This window comes from Pimephales promelas, chromosome 4 (assembly GCF_988280905.1).
Source record: "Pimephales promelas chromosome 4, fPimPro1.hap1.1, whole genome shotgun sequence".
In the NCBI taxonomy this organism is placed as follows: domain Eukaryota; kingdom Metazoa; phylum Chordata; class Actinopteri; order Cypriniformes; family Leuciscidae; genus Pimephales; species Pimephales promelas.
Window position 1 is genome coordinate 6,882,687 of NC_142772.1, and position 22,426 is coordinate 6,905,112.

At 39.6% G+C, this 22,426-nt stretch overlaps 1 protein-coding gene across 2 annotated transcripts in view; it reads right to left on the bottom strand.

The window, feature by feature from the left end:
* tmem132e (transmembrane protein 132E) overlaps positions 1-22,426 on the bottom strand; it is a 408,394-nt gene that overhangs the window by 15,240 nt on the left and 370,728 nt on the right. For both annotated transcript variants that reach the window (XM_089129892.1, XM_089129891.1), the window contains exons 5-7: positions 20,978-21,121; positions 12,290-12,495; positions 41-317 (exon numbers count right to left, since the gene is read on the bottom strand). In XM_089129892.1, the coding sequence (XP_088986018.1) occupies positions 41-317; positions 12,290-12,495; positions 20,978-21,121 (627 nt within the window). The remainder of the gene's footprint in view (positions 1-40; positions 318-12,289; positions 12,496-20,977; positions 21,122-22,426) is intronic.

Below are 22,426 nucleotides of genomic sequence, written 5' to 3' on the forward strand. Positions count from 1 at the left end.
AATCCTAAATTTATAAGGTCCATTCTTATTTGTATTCTACCTTCAGAGTGGATGATCCAAGCTCATTGGCCACAAGCACCGTCCTGTCCACCAGCTCAGCCACCCTGGCGTCCACCACCTTCAGAGAGTCTTGCACCAGCTCAGTCACATCCACTTGCCAGTCAGGACCCAGCATAGTGATCATCTGGTTTGTGCCTTCAGTAGAAGTAGTGTGGAACTGGGTCAGAACCTTAACCTGGGCCCTCTGGTACTGAAGCGTACAACCACGGCTCACTTTGCGGTCATCATCATCATCGTCATCGCTGTCTCTGGCCGTTCTGAGGAGATGAGGGAGAGGTTATTGTGAGTTAGATAAGAATTTAACATCAGAATATATGTGCATTCATATGCATATCAGTGTGGCTTTTCATCTTTTACTCCATCCATCCCTCCATCAATGTACATATATATATATATATATATATATATATGAAGAGTTCAGATGCAAAAGCCTCTAAATGCCATTTGAAATTTTCTTCTTTAATGATGATTTTCATCAAACTTGTATATTTTAAGTTCAGTAATTTCAATTAAATAACAATTAATAGGTAATTATCATCGCCATTTAAGTGAAATCACTGAACTTAAATATACAAGCTTGATAAAAATGATCATTCTAGAAGAAAATTTCAAATGGCATTTAGAGGCTTTTGCATCTGAACTCTTCATATACATATATATATATATACCCAACATATATATTTAAAGGGAGGAGTTGGTGTGCATTTTCTATAGAGCTATAGCAGCAGTTATTCATCCAATGATCTGAAGTGATGCACAAAAGCATATATAAAACTGAATAATTCACAGCGCTGAATAATGCATTCAGGCTCATTGCACAGATGGCCACACTTTCTATATAGTGAATGCTACTGAAGTGTACTGTACCTGCTTCTGAATCTGTGATGAGTGAATTGCATTCAGCACAGATTTTTTGGCATGCTTGTGCCATTACCTAATTAATTCACATTTCTTAAGTGCATTGGGTGTTAAAATAGTTAATGTGTGCACATAAACAACACTCCTTCATGAATTCCCTCCAAAATATTGTTAGAACTGCATAACCGAATGAAAAAGTGCATCATCTGGAGACCTGTTTCATAGAGTTTTCACATCAGTGACTCTTACATGCCTCACACATTCACATTTAATCTATCTAATCTGCTCCCTTGGCAGTGTGTCACGGTGTGAAGAAAGCTAAAGGAAGCAGGGTGGATGTTGAAAGATTCACCCATTCTACACACATAAGTAATTAATCAGATAACGAGATGTATCGACAGCTGTCAGACAACACATGTGACTGACAATACATGGCCATCGATAAACCTAAACTAATCTGAAAGTAAAGCATTGCGTTATCATGTAAGGAGAGACAGTTACTTCTCAGCAACAAAGAGAGATGAACAGGCACACAAACACAGAAGTAGAAGACTTATAATAGTGGAAAGGAGGGGTCGGTTTCACAAAGCTGTTTTAGACCGACCTATAGTGTTAGACAAGTCTAAGATTTGCTCCTAGACTAGTCCAATGCAAGTTAGACTGTTTCACAACAATAAAGACTGACTTAATTTAGACCAAGAAAAAAAAAAATAGACTAACTTAGGTCTAAGCATCTGTTACCTTGGCAACCAGCAGTAACAATCAGTTACATTGTACATTAAAAACAGCCAAAAGAAAAGGGAAAATGGACCTTTCCAAATTAAACATTTCTTCTTGCAGAGTACTACATTCTCTGCTAAATTTTCGAAGTAAAATGTTTTAAAACACGTTTTCTATGGAGCCCCCCTAGTCCCACTTTGGCAAAAAAATAAATAAATAAATAAATAAATAATTATAACTATCTTGTGGCCTCAAGATAGTAACTTGTGGCCTCAAGATAGTAACTCGTGGCCTCAAGATAATAACTCGTGGCCTCAAGATAGTAACTCGTGGCCTCAAGATAGTAACTCGTGGCCTCAAGATAGTAACTCGTTGCCTCAAGATACTAACTCGTGGCCTCAAGATAATAACCCGTGGCCTCAAGATAGTAACTCGTGACCTCAAGATACTAACTCGTGGCCTCAAGATAATAACCTGTGGCCTCAAGATAGTAACTCGTGGCCTCAAGATACTAACTCGTGACCTCAAGATACTAACTCGTGGCCTCAAGATACTAACCCGTGGCCTCAAGATAGTAACTCGTGGCCTCAAGATAGTAACTCGTGGCCTCAAGATAGTAACTCGTGGCCTCAAGATAGTAACTCGTGGCCTCAAGATACTAACCCGTGGCCTCAAGATAGTAACTCGTGGCCTCAAGATAGTAACTCGTGGCCTCAAGATAGTAACGAACTCGTGGCCTCAAGATAGTAACTCGTGGCCTCAAGATAGTAACTCGTGGCCTCAAGATACTAACTCGTGGCCTCAAGATAGTAACGCGTGACCTCAAGATACTAACTCGTGGCCTCAAGATACTAACTCGTGGCCTCAAGATAGTAACTCGTGACCTCAAGATACTAACTCGTGGCCTCAAGATACTAACTCGTGGCCTCAAGATAATAACCCGTGGCCTCAAGATATTAACTCGTGGCCTCAAGATAGTAACTTGTGGCCTCAAGATACTAACTCGTGGCCTCAAGATAGTAACTCGTGGCCTCAAGATATTAACTCGTGGCCTCAAGATAGTAACTCGTGGCCTCAAGATACTAACTCGTGGCCTCAAGATAGTAACTCGTGGCCTCAAGATACTAACTCGTGGCCTCAAGATAGTAACTCGTGGCCTCAAGATATTAACTCGTGGCCTCAAGATAGTAACTCGTGGCCTCAAGATACTAACTCGTGGCCTCAAGATAGTAACTTGTGGCCTCAAGATACTAACTCGTGGCCTCAAGATAATAACTCGTGGCCTCAAGATAGTAACTCGTGGCCTCAAGATAGTAACTTGTGGCCTCAAGATAGTAACTCGTTGCCTCAAGATAGTAACTCGTGGCCTCAAGATAGTAACTCGTGACCTCAAGATACTAACTCGTGGCCTCAAGATAATAACCTGTGGCCTCAAGATACTAACTCGTGGCCTCAAGATAGTAACTCGTGGCCTCAAGATAGTAACTCGTGACCTCAAGATAGTAACTCGTGGCCTCAAGATACTAACCCGTGGCCTCAAGATAGTAACTCGTGGCCTCAAGATAGTAACTCGTGGCCTCAAGATAGTAACGAACTCGTGGCCTCAAGATAGTAACTCGTGGCCTCAAGATAGTAACTCGTGGCCTCAAGATACTAACTCGTGGCCTCAAGATAGTAACTTGTGACCTCAAGATACTAACTCGTGGCCTCAAGATACTAACTCGTGGCCTCAAGATAGTAACTCGTGACCTCAAGATACTAACTCGTGGCCTCAAGATACTAACTCGTGGCCTCAAGATAATAACCCGTGGCCTCAAGATATTAACTCGTGGCCTCAAGATAGTAACTTGTGGCCTCAAGATACTAACTCGTGGCCTCAAGATAGTAACTCGTGGCCTCAAGATACTAACTCGTGGCCTCAAGATAGTAACTCGTGGCCTCAAGATATTAACTCGTGGCCTCAAGATACTAACTCGTGGCCTCAAGATAATAACTCGTGGCCTCAAGATAGTAACTCGTGGCCTCAAGATGCTATTTCGTGGCCACAAGTTACTATCTTGAGGCCACGAGTTAGTATCTTGAGGCCACGAGTTAGTATCTTGAGGCCACGAGTTAGTATCTTGAGGCCACAAGATAGTATCAATTCATTTTTTTGTTGTTGACAAAGTGGGACTAGGGGGGCTCCGTAGTTTTCCACTAGGGTTAAATTGCACTGAGTGGTTGAATGCGCTTACTCCATCTGCCATGTTTTTTGTTTTGAAAAGTGTTTTATTTTACCCAGAATGCATTGCAGTGGAGTCCTACTTAAGATAGTCTTAAATGCTTTGTGCAATGGTCTGATTTAGATTTGAAACCTGACTATATACTATATCTAAGCCGTAGTCAAAGTTTATCTTTGTGAAACTGGCCCCAGCACTTTGCTCTCTTCTGAGTTAAACACACGCTGTTGGAGGGGAAAAACAAGAGGCTCTTGCATCAGTTGAAGAACCTTGTTGCAGACAAAAGCTCTCTGTATTCTTGAGGACAGTTGTACTCTCTTGTTTCCTCACACAGGTTAATGCAAGTTTCAGACCAGAAGAACACACCTCAAGAGCAGAGCCTTCCTTGAACTCATTAGGGCGTTAAGAGAACCGGAGATTTCATGCACGGAAACTTGCTCATCCAATAAAAATGAGTGTCGGGTTTTGCAGACACATCACTGTTTCACCAGTTTAGTGAGCTACATCAATCAATTGGTGTGGAAGGCCAATGCGAGAAACCTGCCCACTGACACGTCTTAACATTGAGCAATGTAGTGGAATGAAATGGATGAAAGAAAGGATGAGGGAAAGAAAATAAGGTTCCAAATCCAGTTAATTGTTTAATAAAAATCTATAAAATAAGTGTCAGGTTAGATCAGATTCAAATAATAATAATAATAATAATATAAAATTAAATTTGGGATGTACCATGTATTTAATGGCCTACAAAAAACAGTAGTGTTACCGCTGTGCCTGAAATCACTAATTTACGCTTACATGTGAAATCCACGATGTATTAAACGGTGAATAAGTAAACGAACGAGTGGGTTTTTGCACAGAATATGCCTTTCAGGCTTCCAAATGATATCAAAACTAACCAAATTTATCCTCTTAATGTCTGTTTCTAATCTTTTTGTAAATGATCAGTCATAAAGTTCACAAGTTTGGGGTCAGTTAAAAGAAATTAATTCAGAAAGCATAGAGAATAAAGACATTTATAATGTTGCAAAAGATTTCTATTTCAAATAAATGCTCAAAAATATTAAACTATTTTAAACATTGATAAGAAGACATTTTTTTTGTTTCTTCTATATAAGCATCTAAAAGGATACCATCAATGTTACATGCGCTTCTCGCTCTGATCAAACCCTGGGATAGATGTTATGGTCCGATCCCGGAAGCATACAGGTGACTGTCTTTACTTCCTCTTGAATACATCCCCATTGTAAAGCAAGTGAAGTACGAAATGTGAAAGAATGGTAACCCTTTAATACTTATGTTTTGAAGGGTTCTTTTGATTGTACCGATTGCGATATGTTCTTGAACACATGTTCTGATTTAAAGAACGTGTTCTTCAACACCGAGAGGTGTTTTTGCTAAATACTCTTTGTCGTCATCTGGAAAATGAGCGCAAACTGTTACGTTAGGGCAAAGACTTATCAGTCACTTTAATTTTGATCATGGTTTAGTTCTATGGATCATGAATTTTTTAACAAACAGGCAACAGAGGGTTAGGATTAACGAGGTGTTATCCCAGGTACCCCTCAAGGATGTGTGCTCTCTCCTATCTTGTTTATATTATACACAAATCACTATCAGAGTTTACAAGATAACAAGTATTTGATTAAATATGCGGATGATACTGTGTTGCTTTCCTTGCTTTCACATTCAGATCAGTAATATGGTTCTGTTTTGTACAATTTCATTTCTTGGTGTAATAGTATGAACCTAGATCTGAATGTCTCAAAATCTAAAGAGAAGGTAATTAATTTTAGTAGGAGAACATTAGCACATTAATGGCACACATGTGGAGGAAGTGGAGCAATATAAGCACCTGGGAACGTTTGATAACAAGTTAAAGTTTGACCAGAATTCTGATGCAATTGTTAAAAAGTCACACCAAAGATTGTTCGTGCTGAGAAAGCTTAATTATTTAATGTCCATAGAGTTATTCTTAAAGGGGTCATATAATGCCATTTTCATACAAGTTAATTTGATTCTTTAGGGTCTAAATGAAAAGTTTGTAATACGCTTGAATTAAAAATACTCATTAGTATTGTAAGAAAACAGGACCGCATGCACTTTGCAGCCGAGTGTGAAGCGGCTGGGATGAGAATCAGGACCTCCAAATCCGAGACCATGGTCCTCAGTCGGAAAAGGGTGGCTTGCCCACTTCAGGTTGGTGGAGAGATCCTGCCTCAAGTGGAGGAGTTTAAGTATCTTGGGGTTTTGTTTACGAGTGAGGGAAGGATGGAACGGGAGATTGACAGACGGATCTGTGCAGCCTCTGCAGTAATGCGGTCGATGTACCGGTCTGTTGTGGTGAAGGAGCTGAGTCACAAGGCGAAGCTCTCGATTTACCGGTCAATCTATGTCCCTATGGTCATGAGCTTTGGGTCATGACCGAAAGGACAAGATCCTGGATACAGGCGGACAAAATGAGCTTTCTCTGTAATAACACAATAACCATAACGCGCTGTTCATTATAAACGTTACGTGGGATTATGAATTATATTGAGAACGTCGTAATGTTACATAGAAAACATGCTGTAATGTACCCTCAGTGTAAACCTTAGGCCGTGTGTCCACCAAAGCGTTTTTTTCCACACGCCTGGCATACGTTAGACGTGGGACCGCCGCGTTTTTTAATCGCCATGAGTGTAACGAGTTTTTTTTTTCATGCTGAAGCGCCCAGCGTTTTTTACTGGTCGCCGAGAGTTGAAAAATGTTCAACTTTGGATAAAACGCAGCGCTCAACACTGTCGCTTCTTACCCAACCGTCCAATCACAGTGGAGGAGGGGCGGGACTAAACAACACTGACCAACTGTCACAACATTCTTTCTGTACAACGACATCAACCAACAGAGCTAACCGAACAAAATGGATGAAAAATAAATTTTTAGTGTGAAACAAATTATCTGCGAAATCAGTTACAAGTAAACTGTGCTGCGGATATTCTGTATCATAGCAACAAAATTTCTCAATGGAAAAACGCTGTGCTGCCAGAATGATCGCAAGCACCCAAAGCACGGGGTCTTCAGCAGAGCGTCTAACGTTTTAAGCTGGCTAAAAACGCTTTGGTGGACACACGGCCTTAGCCTCATTCATTGTGAAGAGTGCAAGCGATTTGCAAAGATTAATATATAAAGGTTAATAAAACCTTGCACTCACTTCTTCTGGAGGTGCAACAGGGACACAAATAGATACAGATTCTTTTTTTCAGGAGCAGCTTCTTAGCAAAGCCAGCTATACTGATCCTCGTTCATAAAGCAGTCTGATGAGAACATTCGCGAATTGCGCAAATATGAAAGCATTGACGTTGCTCGTGGGGAATATTCCCTTCGAAAACAAAACTCAGCCACTGCGTCTTCAACGGTTCGGATTGAGGAACATCAAAATGACTGCTGTGTTCGTTATTACACCCAAGAACAGAACACCAAAATCGCTATCAACAATGTCGGACTATGATGACAGCTCGCTCAGGGCGGGTCTGTGTTGAAACGCTGCTGTCAATCAACAATCGTGACCTCACGAGGTCGGACGGCTGGATTTGAGACAGGGGAAAACATATAAGGAGATTGAAACAAAAACACTAGATAGATTTTTATCATTAAATGATGGTTGTGTACAGGGCAGGCACTGCCAACACACATTTCAGTACAGACAACTTGAAAAAGTACATATGACCCCTTTAAGTCATTTTATAATTCATTTGTTGAAAGTATCCTGTCTTTTTCTTTTATTTTTTGTTTTTTTATCATTGTCTGTAAAGAACAAAAATCGGTTGCATGGTATTGTTAACATGTGCTCGAAAATTATGGGTATCCCATTACGAAGCCTTACATCTTATTACGAACAGCAGTTGCTGAGGATGGGTCATAAAATAATAGCAGATAGTACACAACCGCTGCATTTGGACTTTGAGTGGATGTCACTGGGACGACGTCTATGGGCAATTAAATGTTCTACAACTTGTTATAAATTTACTTCCGTGCCTGAAGCAATACGGCTATGTATTAAAGGTGGCTTTTTTTAAATTATTATTATTATTTTTTATGTATTTAAATGTATGTGGTAAGTGTTTTATGTGAGGCACCATGTAAGCTCAAACTAATCACCCCACAGGGATTAATAAAGCTCTAAACTAAACTTTATGATCATGTGACATTGAAGACTGGTTACAGGAATAAATTACATGTAATATTAAATGACAAAATATATTAAAACAGAAAACAGATTTGTTTAAATGGTATATATATACAGTATATATATACTGTCAGACTAATTAACGTACTAATGTGCATAAGACTTTTGCACTGTACTACACACACTCTTTCAAATCCAATCAACAACCATGTTTGATAAGCGATTTTTAGCAGCAATACCGTACATACGTGAAGTTGGACTTATTAAATCTTATTAGGGTCTCTTAAAAACAACTGATTTTATAGGTAAAATAAAAACAGGCTATGTTCTGCTATTATTAGTGTCATCCACACAAATGCATAAGCTTGCAGAGATTACCCACATACTTATTATTATTTTTTTATTTCCTTTTAAATTATTCTATTTAAAAAGGAACTGAAAGAAATCATGAGATTATTAATCAGGATTAGCTGGTGCCATGGCAGGGTTTTATGCACCGTAGCTCAGCACTGTGACAAGATGTCAAGAATATCAGCAGAGACAAAATGTTACGTTTTGTCATCTCCTCTTTCCTTCCATGGTGACAGCTACTCTCGTTCGTCTTTTGGTGCCATGCTGACGTTTAAGTCATTACTATAGTAACCGTGTAAATTCAATAGATTGGATCTCTTCACTTGCAAAAAGACAGATAAAGAATGCATCTGAAAAACAAATCAGAATTCAAGCCGATCACACAGAGATTGTATGTGTGAAGAAAGCCTTAGAGATCTCAGGTCCTGGGTGGAAGCTAAATCAAAGGCACTCAAATTGAGGTCAAATGCAAATGCAATGAAACGCTTGTATTGTGTGTGAATTGTCCGTATGAAACGGGTAAAATCCTGAAAGAATAACTGCACTGACAGACTTTGCTTACAACTGCTTGATATGCACTATCTAGATTTTAAAGCAGCTGCATATGATGTTTTTAAATGTTCCAATGTCATTTAAGATATCAAAGCTAAATCTCTACAGCTGAATTTGTAATAGATGACTTATTTCTACCTTTGCGTGGTACATGCGTCATACCGCCAGCCCTACATGAAGGCTAGATCTAGATCGACGATTTGCACCCAAACAGGATTAGCATAACCAAATCAGATCATATTTCCATTTTAATGGCCCATTTGAATGAATTTAATTAGAGATTTACATCCCAAAAGAAAGACCTCTGAAAGGGAGCAATAATGATCCCAGTGAGTTACCAGAATGTTTTCCATCATGATTAATTCTGGAGAGTTTCCTCATGAAAAATGCCTGTGCTGATATTCAGCCGTGCACTGTGCGATACACCGCAGCTTCAATTTGTCAAAATCACAGTAAATGGGCTGTATGAAGAATGACATTCGGGTCTCATGCGGCATCAGCTCCACGGTCGCATTGAAACTAACACAGCCCTTAGTGACCTAGAGTTAAAGCTTTTAACAACTACACTAATTAAAATATTACACCGCTTTATCACCCTCACATCGCCTTCAAGTATTACGTTTAAATAAACAAGCAGCAAAATAAAAGAAAACATGCATTAAAGGTGCTATACTGGGGAAATTAATATGCATTTATCAAAACGGTTAGTTCCAGTCCTGATTGGTCAATAGCTATTTTTAATTCATGATAAAACACTATAACCGCCTCACTCAACGGTTCTAGGTATCCCTCCACAACACTCCTAGCAACCACTCTTAGCAACGTAAACATATGTTCTGAAGCTTATAGAGTACCGTTAGAGTATAGTGAGAGATCGAGTAAGCATTTTCCATCAGGTCAGTCCTATATTCGTAATAATGAAATATACATTTGAATGTCTGCTGCGTTATCTTGTCCTTTTAACAGTTCTTCTCTAGTCTACTGACTGACTTGATTTAATAAACAACGGATTTCATTTAAAACGAAAGAAAACACACTGCTCTCTGCTTATGTCTAATCCGTCTGAAATGTGCAATCTGATCAATCAAAGATCGCGAGTCAGTATCGTCAACTGTATCTTTAGCAGCCGACAATGACACAGAAAACACTTGTTTATTAATAAAAAATGTAAATGTCTCCTTGCTATATTTAACTTATTCCTAATCATTACTTGTGCCGGTTCTTTGCGACAGCTTTTAGGTGCTTTATTGGCAGCCCCTCCCTTACATGTTACATGAAAGTGTCATCACCGCATACCGCACCTCGTTTTGTTGGTTTAGACCCATCTGCTAGTGATGGGGTACAGAGACTGAGAGAGCTACATGGAGCTACGTGGAAAAATATGCACCAAACGTTACTTTTAAAGGGGTCATGAACTGGCTTTTTAAATTGTATTATATTGTTGTCTGAGGTCAACTTGTGACATTCGCTTGGTTTTTGCATTCAAAAACATCAAAATGAATAAGTAATAAGCTATTTTGTATCCTAGTTTTGAGCCTAGCTGAAAAACGCTCGGCTTTTGTGGGCGTCTCGCACTGAAGACTTGGAAGTAAACGCCCACTGCTGTTAGTGGATAATAGGGCTGGGGTAAACGATTAGTTGGGCGATTATTTTATCGATTAGTCGACTAATCTAATGACTAATTGGACGACTAATATAAAAAATATTTTTTCTGCTGCTCAATTAATAAAAAAACAATATCTCAAATAAATACTAGCATACTGAATCAAGATACTATAAGCTGGCTAACGTTAGTCTAATGTTATGTATTTGAACACCATCATTATAACTCTACAACCGCCAAGACCGTGTGCAAAAAAAAAAACATTTTTTATCACAGAGAATGTTTAAATATTAATATCAGCTGAGGCGGAGTTAGTGGTGCGATCGGAGGCTGCTACTACTGGAGATGGGGTTTGTGCACCTACTGATCAGAGCGTGTGCTGACACGGAGTAAAGCCTTGTTTATACTCGACACGTCCGCACGAGCGCGAATGTGCGCACGGCAAAAATGACGCGTTAGGTGCGCAAGACCAGGAAGACTGTGGCTGGCTGTGCATATGCCTTTTTTTGTAACAGCGTGCCTGGCGCCGCGTCCGGGAACGACTTCAAGACGAATCTGCCCGAGCTTGTACGTCTCACCACACCGGCACCCAGTTTGCGCATTTAAATTGCAATTTTTTTTATTAAGGGTTTGTTTACTGTGTGTGATTAATTTAATGGATAGCACATTCACTTCTAGTTGTCTTCGTCCTCTATTCTGCAATGTTTCAGTCTCCCACGTGTGTGTGGCAAGCTGTACCGCCGGGAACATGCAAAAAATAAATAAATAAAGAAGCGTCGACGCAAAAATATGACGTAGACGCAATTTTGACGTCGAATCATCGACGTCATCGACGCGCCGCTACAGCACTAGTGGATAACAGTTCTGCATATTATAATGAGTTTGAACCCGTCGCTGCACTTGGGGAAAATTGTTTTGAAAACGTCCAATGTTGTAAAATGGCAACCGGAATGATTCGCCCATACACGTTTGACCCAGAGTCCGTGTGTTCCTGTCAGATCCAATATAGACGGCACAGCACCATTCTTTACTCTTAATCGGTCTGCAAATCCAGTCTTGTTTACAAAACAATCCTCAGTGAAATGAAGCGAACAGACGACGATGTTTTACCTCATCAGCTGGAACGTCACTAAAAATAAAGCTTATCCATGCAGTCCGATTGGAATCCAGAGGAAGCTTATGCAGCGACTGTCTTCTTCCACAACCAGGCGCTGGACAATAGTTATTGCTCGGTAGCTCGATCCGGTTTGTCATCACGAGGTAGGCCTATGTTATTTAGCTATGCGTGTAATGTGCAAATAGGCGGGTGGGGCCGTGTTGAAGTAGGCGTTGATCTTCTTCTGCGGGGGTGGTGTTTTATCCTCTTTGACGTCATAGTTCCCCACTTTGAAAAACGAGTCGTTTGCTGAGGCTGGTGTCAATAAAAGTTTTTAGTGGACTAACAAGGACGTTTTCAGTTCTGAAACTTACAGGATATTCTTATAATATGATGACCTCTTAGATGTCAAAAGCTCAAGGAAAATTTGATTTCTCAGTTCATCACCCCTTTAAATTTGGCTGTTTTCAAAGTTGGGTGACCCTCCCCCTAGACTAAAAAAAGTTGGATGACCCTCCCCTCAACAAAGAATAAAAAGACATGACCCTCCCCTATTTTCCTCCGGGGGTCCATTCCATAAATACCAAACGGTCCCTTATTGCTTACAAACATTCATTCAGAGTTCAAGAATATTTGAGAGCACAGATATGTTGGTGTCTTACCTGCGGTCGGGTAAGATCGGCACCCTCCAGCCCTTGATGAAGCTCAGTCTGTTGTCTGAGAGCTCCACTTTAAGGGGCAGTTTGGGCACCCAGACAGTGAGCTCAAGAGGGGCACTCAGGTGCTCATAGCTGAAAATCACCCGAGCGTTCATGGAGCCACGCGTCTCTTTTCCATTCACAAACACATAGTCACAGTTCATGGACACCTGTTGAGGAGAGCAAAGAGAGGTTTGATTGCTTTCACCGCATCCTCTGGAGAGTCTGCACAAAACAAAAGCTGTTCACGGGCAACGGCAAGGATGCCGGTTTGTAATAGGCGTGTGCATTAAAACACATCAAAATTAATTAAATATCAATATTTGCTGTGAAATCCCCTCAAAATGATGCCGACTCCACAGCAGACTACCCGACAGTCTACACAGCAATGCTTCACCCTCAGATGGGGACCGAAAAGGACTTTTTTTAGCATCTCACATCATGAGCAACCACTGCATTGGGCTACGTTCAGCTGTTTTTGAACCAAGAATGCATCCTATCTATGTGAACAGCTCCAATGTAATAATTGTATTAGCTAAATAACACATTAAATTAAATGACAGGCGTAGTTTCAAATTAATGTTCTTTCAAATCAATTAGCACCAGAAAGGGTTAAAGTGTCATTTGAAAAGCATTAAGTAAACCATGGAAATAATCCATTCAAAAGTATTTTTAAATTGCAAAAGAGGTCTTTTTACTTGAAACATGTTTCCTAAAATAACACCCCATAGGAACTGGGTCTGACAGCTTTTTTCCTGAGGCATTTTTTTTTTTTTGAAGCAGCAGTTTGTTATTCACGGCATTCTGCCTTTTTTTTTCTGAGCACACAAACACACACGTCAATGAACACACTGCACACACTTTCAAATCTCCAAGTTGTGGAAATTGCATTAACGCACCCAAAGGGTTACCAAAGAAAATTAAAGAATAGTCCCCCCCTCCGTTATTCCTTCTGGTCTGCCAACACATTTCATATGTACAGTCAGCAGTCTTTAATAATAAATTATTTACTGTAATAGATAGCTGAAGCTTTACTTCTGGGTTCCATCTATGATTTATCTAGGGGTCTAAGGCAGCTGACACTGTAATCAGAACCTAATCTCCCTCAAATGGAGGTCGGGAGCTGCAGTCCATCCAAGACTGTAGATTCATCATAGAAGGGGATATCTGTGTAATAAAATATGTAGGACTGCTAGACAGCTCCCTCTCTTATCCATACCATCAATACGGGGAATTGATCAGAGGAGATGTCTCTCTCCCTAGTAGCCTTTAGGAGAACCTGCAGGGGAATCTCTGCTTGCCCACTTCATTTCTTTTTTAAAGGGACTGTTATTCGTTGAGAAAAACTATGAATAATACTGCAGAAAAAAAATGTCATATGGTGAATGAGAACAGAGGATAACAGCACAGGAGGTACAGAGAGCGTTTTTCATGTGCAAATGAAACATTTCCATTTCCGGTAACACTTCCTTTTACAGTACAGTACTTACAGTGTACTTACCTAGAAAGTAATCACTAATATAAGGTAAGTACATGGAACAGGGGTAGGTTCAGGGTTAGTACTAGTTATTACCCAGTAGTTATTAAAATAAGTGCATAGTATTTACATGGGTAACTGGACTGTAAAAGGAAGCGTTACCACATTTCCTTCCTTGCTTGAAACCTTGCTAGTTAAGTTTTAATAGAAAAAAAAGAAACAGTAAAAGTCATACTTTTAAGACCCCTTATTTTAGGGGTCCAAGTAGCTTTATGTATTCTTTCAAGGCAGCTGCACAGCCAATCAATTTCTTTTTCTTATCTACACAACCTTATTTGTTCCCATCCCAAACTGCTCCAGCTGAGTACAGTGTGCTTGATCATTTTCTTTAGCCTTCCTCCACCCCTGTCTAGGATCAGCTATGGGGTTCTCCTTACTTTACATTGTAGCAACCATTGCACCAAGATCATTCATACCTACACTCAATTCTTATCGATAAAATGCTGGTAAAATCTATTTTGAGACTATTTTAAAGGGACAGTTCACCCAAAAAGGAAAATCCGGTCATCATTTACTCACCCTCAAGTTGTTCCAAACCTATATGAATTATTTTTTTCTAACTCCGGCGCAAAATGAACCTTTGGTCTGATAAAACATTGGTACCTAGTCATCAAACCGTTCTTTGAGATTTGTTTACATGATAATCGATTGTAAAGAGTTTTATCTCTTAAAACTGTTTAGCGAGGTTCTGAGGGCATTTACGAAGTAAAAAGAAATCGCTAGTTTATACCACTAACAAGGCTCAAAATTGCCCCATACTAATACAGTAACATAATGAGGGTCCATACATGCAAAACGAAGCATTGAGAACTTTGTAAGTGTACAGACCGTTTAATAAGAAGATACTTTATGAAGACAGTTCACTTCGTGTATACAGACAGGAGCCATCTTAGAAAACAGTCTCGATAAGTCGATCCCCGGACGCCGTTCATACAGTTCAGCTCACTCAGCACAACGTTCGTGGTTTGAATTGTCGTGACTGTTTTCTGTGGCTGTTTGGGTTTCGATTTTCGCGTGAAGGCACGTAAATTTAGCTTCAAAATTTTGTTTTTACGTGCGTCAGTTTCACTCTTGCCGCGCAAATTAACACAGTGGTCAAGCGTCAAACTAGACGAGGTAGACGTGAATTTGACACTATTCGCGTCCGGTGTGAACGCACAGTGACCACAGCTCGAGAGCTGCCGTTCCAACCACACAACCTTGCGAAGCTGTTTGCAAATGTTCGTTGGAACAATGGTTTCGGGAAACATCTACTCGTTTAACTATTCTGATAATGACGGAACTTGCGACCATAGTTGGTTAACGATGGTTTCGGGAAACGCATCCTTGTTTGCAACCCAATCAGCAAGACTACACAATGTTAGCTCAACCAATGGGAAAAGTTCAGGGCTGTACAATGTGTTCTGTCGACCAATGAGAGGAGTATTCAGAAAATTACACGCATCACACCTTCAAACAGCTTGGATATTCCTCAAAATATTTCCTTGTAAGAAGGAGAATAAATGTAAATGCCATGAGGGTAACATACTGATGGACAGAATTTTCATTTGTGGTTGAACTATTGTTTAACAGTAATATTAAAGGGATAGTTCACTTTGAAATTGATTTTTGATATGTTTTAGCTTACCTCAAGGGCATCCAAGATGTAGGTGTCTTTGTTTCCACAGTATTTTCAATTTTGACATTTTTCAGTCAAACCGTTGTTGTCTATCAGTCATACACTGGAGGCTAAGGGGGTCCACCAAAAAGCATGCACAGAGAAGTCAAAATTAAACATGATTTAATGACTCATAAATGTAAGTACACATTGATGGCCTAAGACACGAAACGAGCGGTTTGTGTGAGAAAACGAACAGTATTTATATCGTTTTTACCTCTTGTAATCATAGCCATGACAAAATGATCTGACGGCACGGGCGCTTCGGTCTGCGCACTCTTTGTTAATACAGAGATTTCGGAAGTTTTACCTTTCACTAAACATATTTAGATATACGGGAAACCGCAATGGAAGACGATTTCGGTATATCTAAATATGTTTAGTAAAAGGTAAAACTTCCGAAATCTCCGTGTAAATATTGAGTGACGTCACACGCAAGCGATCACTTCCGGCGGAACATTGAACTGATTCAGTTCGGTTCAGTTGGACATTGCACAACTGATTCAGATCACTTGGACGTCACTGTGATTACACGAGGTAAAAACGATATAAATACTGTTCGTTTTCTCACAAAAACCACTCGTTTCGTGTCTTAGGCCATTTACGAGTCATTAAATCATGTTTAATTTTGACTTCTCTGTCCATGCTTTTTGGTGGACCCCCTTAGCCTCCAGTGTATGACTGATAGACAACAACGGTTTGACTGAAAAATGTCAAAATTGAAAATACTGTGGAAACAGACACCTACATCTTGGATGCCCTTGAGGTAAGCTAAAACATATCAAAAATTAATTTCAAAGTGAACTATCCCTTTAACACTTGTAAGCCCAATAAAAATAGTCACTATGAAAAAAAAAGTCATTGTAACTATCAAATAGTGTGGGTGGGTGGCACACAACAGAAGCAGCAGTAGTTTTGCAGTGTTGCTCATGTCCTGTCTGGTTCCCACTGCACTCTACAGTCTTGTGAATGTGTTCCTGCTGTGCCACTTCTGTTGATGTGAGCTCAGTCTTGACCCACTTGCTCCTGGGGCTTCTAATAAACTTGGATGGATAATTTTTAAGTCAAAAGCAGTTAAGGACTGTGGGCATCAGTAGCCAGCAGGGGCCGGCTGGAAGTACTTTTTACGTGCCAGCCAGCAGTCAGAGTTCCACGGAGTCACTAATCTGCCCTGGCACCTCGCGTGGTTCTGGAGGAGTGGCAAAGGCGAGGTCAGGATAGTGCCACCCATCGAGAGGCCTCCAGCTCCACACACCCGCCAGCTGTGTTTAATCCAACAAACACCTCCTGTAACCCTCCACCATCCAGGCTGCCGTCACACAGTTAAGCAGATGCACTTTTATCTGTGTTGATGGTATCATGCGAAGGCCGACTATACATTGTTAAAGATGAACATACTGCCGATAGCTTGAAGCAGAAACAGGTGATTTGATTTAATTTGACAGGTAGCCTCTACAGAAACAGATTGGTTTCGCTTTTAAAACACTAGTAGAAAATAGAGAGTTCCAGTACTGAATGCTGATAGGTCAATTCAGCGTTCCAGCTCTGCTAAATTAATGCAATAAGACTCTGGCCAAGCTATATTGTGAATATAGTCACTGCAAAAATGAGTTGTACCAAAATTGTAATTACCGATATTAATAATAATAATAATTCATGACATTTATATAGCGCATTTCTTGTCACTCAAAGCACTACATTGAAGGGGGAATCTCCTCAACCACCACCAATGTGCAGCATCCACCTGGATGATTAGTATCAATTAGTATACCAATCAGTATATATATATATATATATATATATATATATATATATATATGAAGAGTTCAGATGCAAAAGCCTCTAAGTGCCATTTGAAATTTTCTTCTAGAATGATGATTTTTATCAAGCTTGTTTATTTAAGTTCAGTGATTTCACTTAAATGGCAATGATAATTACCTATTAATTACTGAACTTAAATATACAAATTTGATAAAAATCATCATTAAAGAAGAAAACTTTAAATGGCATTTAGAGGCTTTTGCATCTGAACTCTTCATATATATATATATATATATATATATATATATATATATATAGGGATGATCCATTATATTAGATTTTTAATATTTGATTTTTGTTTTTACATTTAGATTTATTTCACTGTCAACACTCACTTAAAGTAAAATTATATATATATATATATATATATATATATATATATATATAAATTAATTAATAGTTTAACAACATTGTTAAATGTAATCTTGCAAATTTCAACATATAATACATTTCAAAATAGTATTATATTTTATTGTAGCTAAATTATTAGTTATATATCAAATAATATATTTTTTAATAATTATCAGCTTATCTGTTTTAGCCAGAATTTAAAAATGTTATTATATACACTAAATACATTAAGTGCAATCCTTACACCATGTAAATTACATATGATAAACATATTTTGCATATTTCGTAGTACAAAATGAATTCTGTATAGACCAATCAGTATTAAAACTATCCATTTTATAGTATTTATGCTTTACAATAAACCTGGGATAGGAGAAAGTATTTTACCATTTAAAAGAACAAAATACATCATCTTTAAAGGCCGAAGATAATCACGTGACATTTGCTATTATTATACATTATACATATTATTCAGTCATTGCACCGGAATCAAATTGCGTGACTCATCTATACGTGGTGATTCATGTCTAAATGCGTGTTTGCTGTGTTGGGAATGTGTGCAGTGAGGATTCCGGAATGGGAACGTGTGTTCTCAGATGGCCCGTGTGACTAGCTGAGCTTTGAGAGGAGAGATCAGCTGGGAGAGACTGTTCACAGATTCCTGCTTCAAAACACAAAGCCCCACAGGGTCTCATCATTCAACACACAGATATAACACACAGAGCGATGCAGACGTTCATTGCACACAAAAACAAAAACACAGACAAATAACTATACCATCCAAATGTGTGCACAAATTTCAAAAGATACACCGCACTGGTCTTATTTTATTTCCAGCCTGTATACAGAACCTGCGGCAAACATGATATTAAAAGTCATTTCCATGCATGCAACATAAAACGTCATTCTCACAGCTCTACATGTAACCATCTGTTCTGGTGTCCCTGTGCAGAAGTAAAAGCTTTGGCTCTAGGCAAATACGCCGGGTTTCAATAGATACTCGTGACTACCTTTTGAAAAAGATAAGCAAAAAAAGATGTTAGTGGGCCCTGTAACTTCTGCCTTCTTTATGACGCTTTTTTTTGCCACTGCACAGAGCATTTTATTGAACTGTCAGGACTCATGTTGTCTCAGCTTGAAGGGCTCATCTTGAATTAGCCTCCAAAGTTCAATAGCCCGGGCGGCCAAGCAAACCCACTCAATAACACCAGAGCTAATGCTCTGCCCAGGCACTGCGGCACACAAGGCTATTCTGAATCTTAAAACAGATAAACAAAGGATGCCCTCACGGCCCCTCTCGGATGACTTATGGATCACAATCTTGGCGGACAGATGACACTCCGAGGCATATTATTATTTCGCTACATTTTTGATACGGTTTATAGTCGAATTAGATTTCCCCTTTCAGATTCTGCCGTGCTATGGAGCAGATGGTGAATATTGCTGAAATGATTGTTTCCTTCAGCAAAGGACACTGCAAAATGTTTTCGTCCTGTATTTACAAGCCCTCAGGAGGAACCAACTGCCCCCTTGTGCAAATAAAGAGAAATAAATGCATTCATTGACTCAAATACACAAACTTAGTGGAACTCAATCCAAGAACCAGATTATGAGGATTTAAAGAAGTAGCTCTCAAAGCTTTTTGACCCAAATGTCTCCTACTGTACAGTAGGTTACTGTAAACGGATAATGTTGATATTTTTTTTATCACTCTAAGGGCCAGATTTACTCTTTTGATGTTAAAAAAAATCCTGTCAGAGTCATGCTAATTTGACCTGTTTAGTAAATCTGGCCCTTAAAGTCATACATTACTGCCAAAAGCCAGAATTTTCTTTTAGGAATATGTCCATATTGTTGTATGAACAAACCCCTCAGTAAAAACCTAGTAAAGAGTTACTTTTTAAAAAAAGTTTTGGCTGCAAAATAGCCTAAAAGCTCAAAATTATCCAGTGGTTTGGCTGCAGTGTCTTGCCTTAAAGGGATACTTCAGGATTTAGCATTAAGCTTTGTATTAGTAGAAAACATCAGCGCAGTCTCATCCCAAGACGTCATATAACTGATGTCTTGGGATGTCTTTTGACCATACGTCAACATCCGCCGTTTTAGGGTACCCTTAAACGTCGGTTAGATGACGTTATCGGATCCTAACCCTACCCCAGACCTAAACCTACCCCTAAACCTAACTGACGTTAAAGGTAAAGCGTCAGTTGTATGACGTCCCAGAATCGTCATGTAACTGATGTTAAAGGGTACCCTAAAATGGCGGATGTTGACGTATTTTCAAAAGACTATGTTCAGTTATATGACGTCTTGGGATGAGACTGTGTTAAAAACCTGTAGTATTTTCAAATGACCATGCTTTCCACCCTCATATCCCCCTGAGACAAGAGATTCATGTATTTTATATGCACACCATTTGTTTTGATCTAACTACATTCAGATTCACCAATCGGAATGAATTCACTTTTTACATGAACGCTAAACAAGTGATCGTTTGATGTGCGTTTTAACATTGCTAAGAAAATCCCTGCTCCTCCGTGAGAGATACGAGACCGGTGCGTCTCACAAGTGTCACTCATCGGTAATCACGCCACCGGCCTCGCGTCGTTCTCCCGTGGCCGTCACTCATCCTGCTCGCCACACTAAACATAATGAATGGCGACTGTAGAACGCAAAAGCCGAATCCCGGTCATTTTTGCTGATCTCAAAACACATTTTCGGGCAGACTCATCAGTAGCCTAGACTTGTTGTTTAACTACTGCGCGCTGTTACCGGTAGGCGTGGCCTCCTAGGGGAGTGAAGCAAGTGCATTCTGGGAGTTGTTGTCTTTCATCCGCATAAGCCAAAAATAAATTTCTCAGTGTAGAAAGCTCAAAATTCAAAAATAATTTCACATTTCTTCTACACAAATGACCCATTTTAAATACACATTCATCTTTCTAGAGGTGAAGTATCCCTTTAATAAAAATAGCTTTGGTGCACTGCTTTCTAGGAGACTATTCATTTAACAGCATTAAACACAGGTCAAGTGTGTGATGTCTTCGGCTGTTCAGTGGGAGATGTTGTTCTGTAGAGTGCTGAACACTTTTGATGTACTGTCTAAGACTGAAAAGGCATCGATCCCTCTAGGGGATCACAAGAGCAGTGGCCACAGGAGCATATATAAACTCAGCTTAAATGAGGTTTTGATGGTCATTTTATGGTCTCTTAAGCTGTCCACGATTGATTAGGAGAATACTAGACGACATCCTAGTTCACGAAACCTCTCAACGTGGGCGTGACGTACCTTGACGATGTCCTCGTTGAATGACTTGCACTGCACAAAGGATGACACATCAGTGACTGCTCCGTTTATCTCAATGGAAACCACCTTGACGGGGATGGCCACAGTTCGGCCAGTAAGGACTGCCGTGTTGATAATCTCAGTGTCCTGAATATGGAAGAGAGAGAGAAGCGAGAGCATGGGTTAGGAGGTTAGCAGAAGTTCACTGCTCCCAAAAATCTGAATGTTCAGGAAAGCCCCGGAGTCAGTGCTACACTGCTTACATACTATCTATTTTCAATTCAAAAGCCACGAGCAAGAAAAATGTCCAATCAATAAAAATTCCAGTCGACTGGTTTTGAAACTAGAGACACTTGAAATCAGAAGAGCTCACATCCTAGGAATTTGTCCCCACAGATTTAGGCGCCAAGGCAACTTATTTAAAATATGTGTATTTTTGATAATCAAATAGCATGGTTATTGTAGAAATAGTCAAAATATTCAATTCAATTCAAGTACAGTAAGGTAGTTGCTGTAGTGGTTATGTTTAGGGGTGTAGAATATGGTCATACAGAATAAGGTGTTAAAATATGCTTTATAAAGTACTAATACAACCTATATGGTAGTAATATGCATGCTTAAAAGCAACTAGCTAATAGTGAATAGTGTTCCCTAATCTAAATTCTTAACAAGTAATTCAATATTGTATAATACATGTCTAGTGTCTACAATGACCAAGTGTCGAGGTTTTCATGAGCAAGACACCTAACCTCCCGACGAGCTGGATGGCGCATTGCACGGCTGACACCGCCGTCGTTGAATAAATGAGAGTATGAATAGGTGAATGTGAGGTGGCCATTGGGTCTGTGAAAGCGCTATATAAATGCAGTCCATTTACCATTTACAATACAGTCACCCACTACATCATATAAACACTCTCAAGAAGAAGAAGAAACACACACACACACACACACACAGACATAATACCTTAATGCACCACAAACGGATGTCACTACATGAATCACAACAACGGTTACAACCAACGGTCATTGGAAAACAGAAACAAATTCATCCTGACATCACAAGACAACTCAAGTTACTACTTGTAACATCATCATCAACAATAACAATGTAGATAAAACTGGCATACAGTCAAACAATGCAACCATATCCATTATTCATGCCCCAGTGCACGCCGGGAAGCAGGGCCGGAGTAGGGCCAATTTTCAGCCCGGGAGTTTAATGCTGCTTTCCAAGGCTCTCTCACTGAAAAAGAAATAGACACTTGCGCTTTCCGAGTCCTGTGTAAAACTGCCTTTATTTCTAAGTGGCACTGCTGGTCCAATTTATGAGCCGCCCACCGGGAATTCTCCTGATGGCCACTCTGGGCCTGCTGGGAAAAGTGCAAATGGGGATAAACCACAAAACCAGTATAGGCCAATACAACGCAAAAAGGCATTCATCTAACTCAAA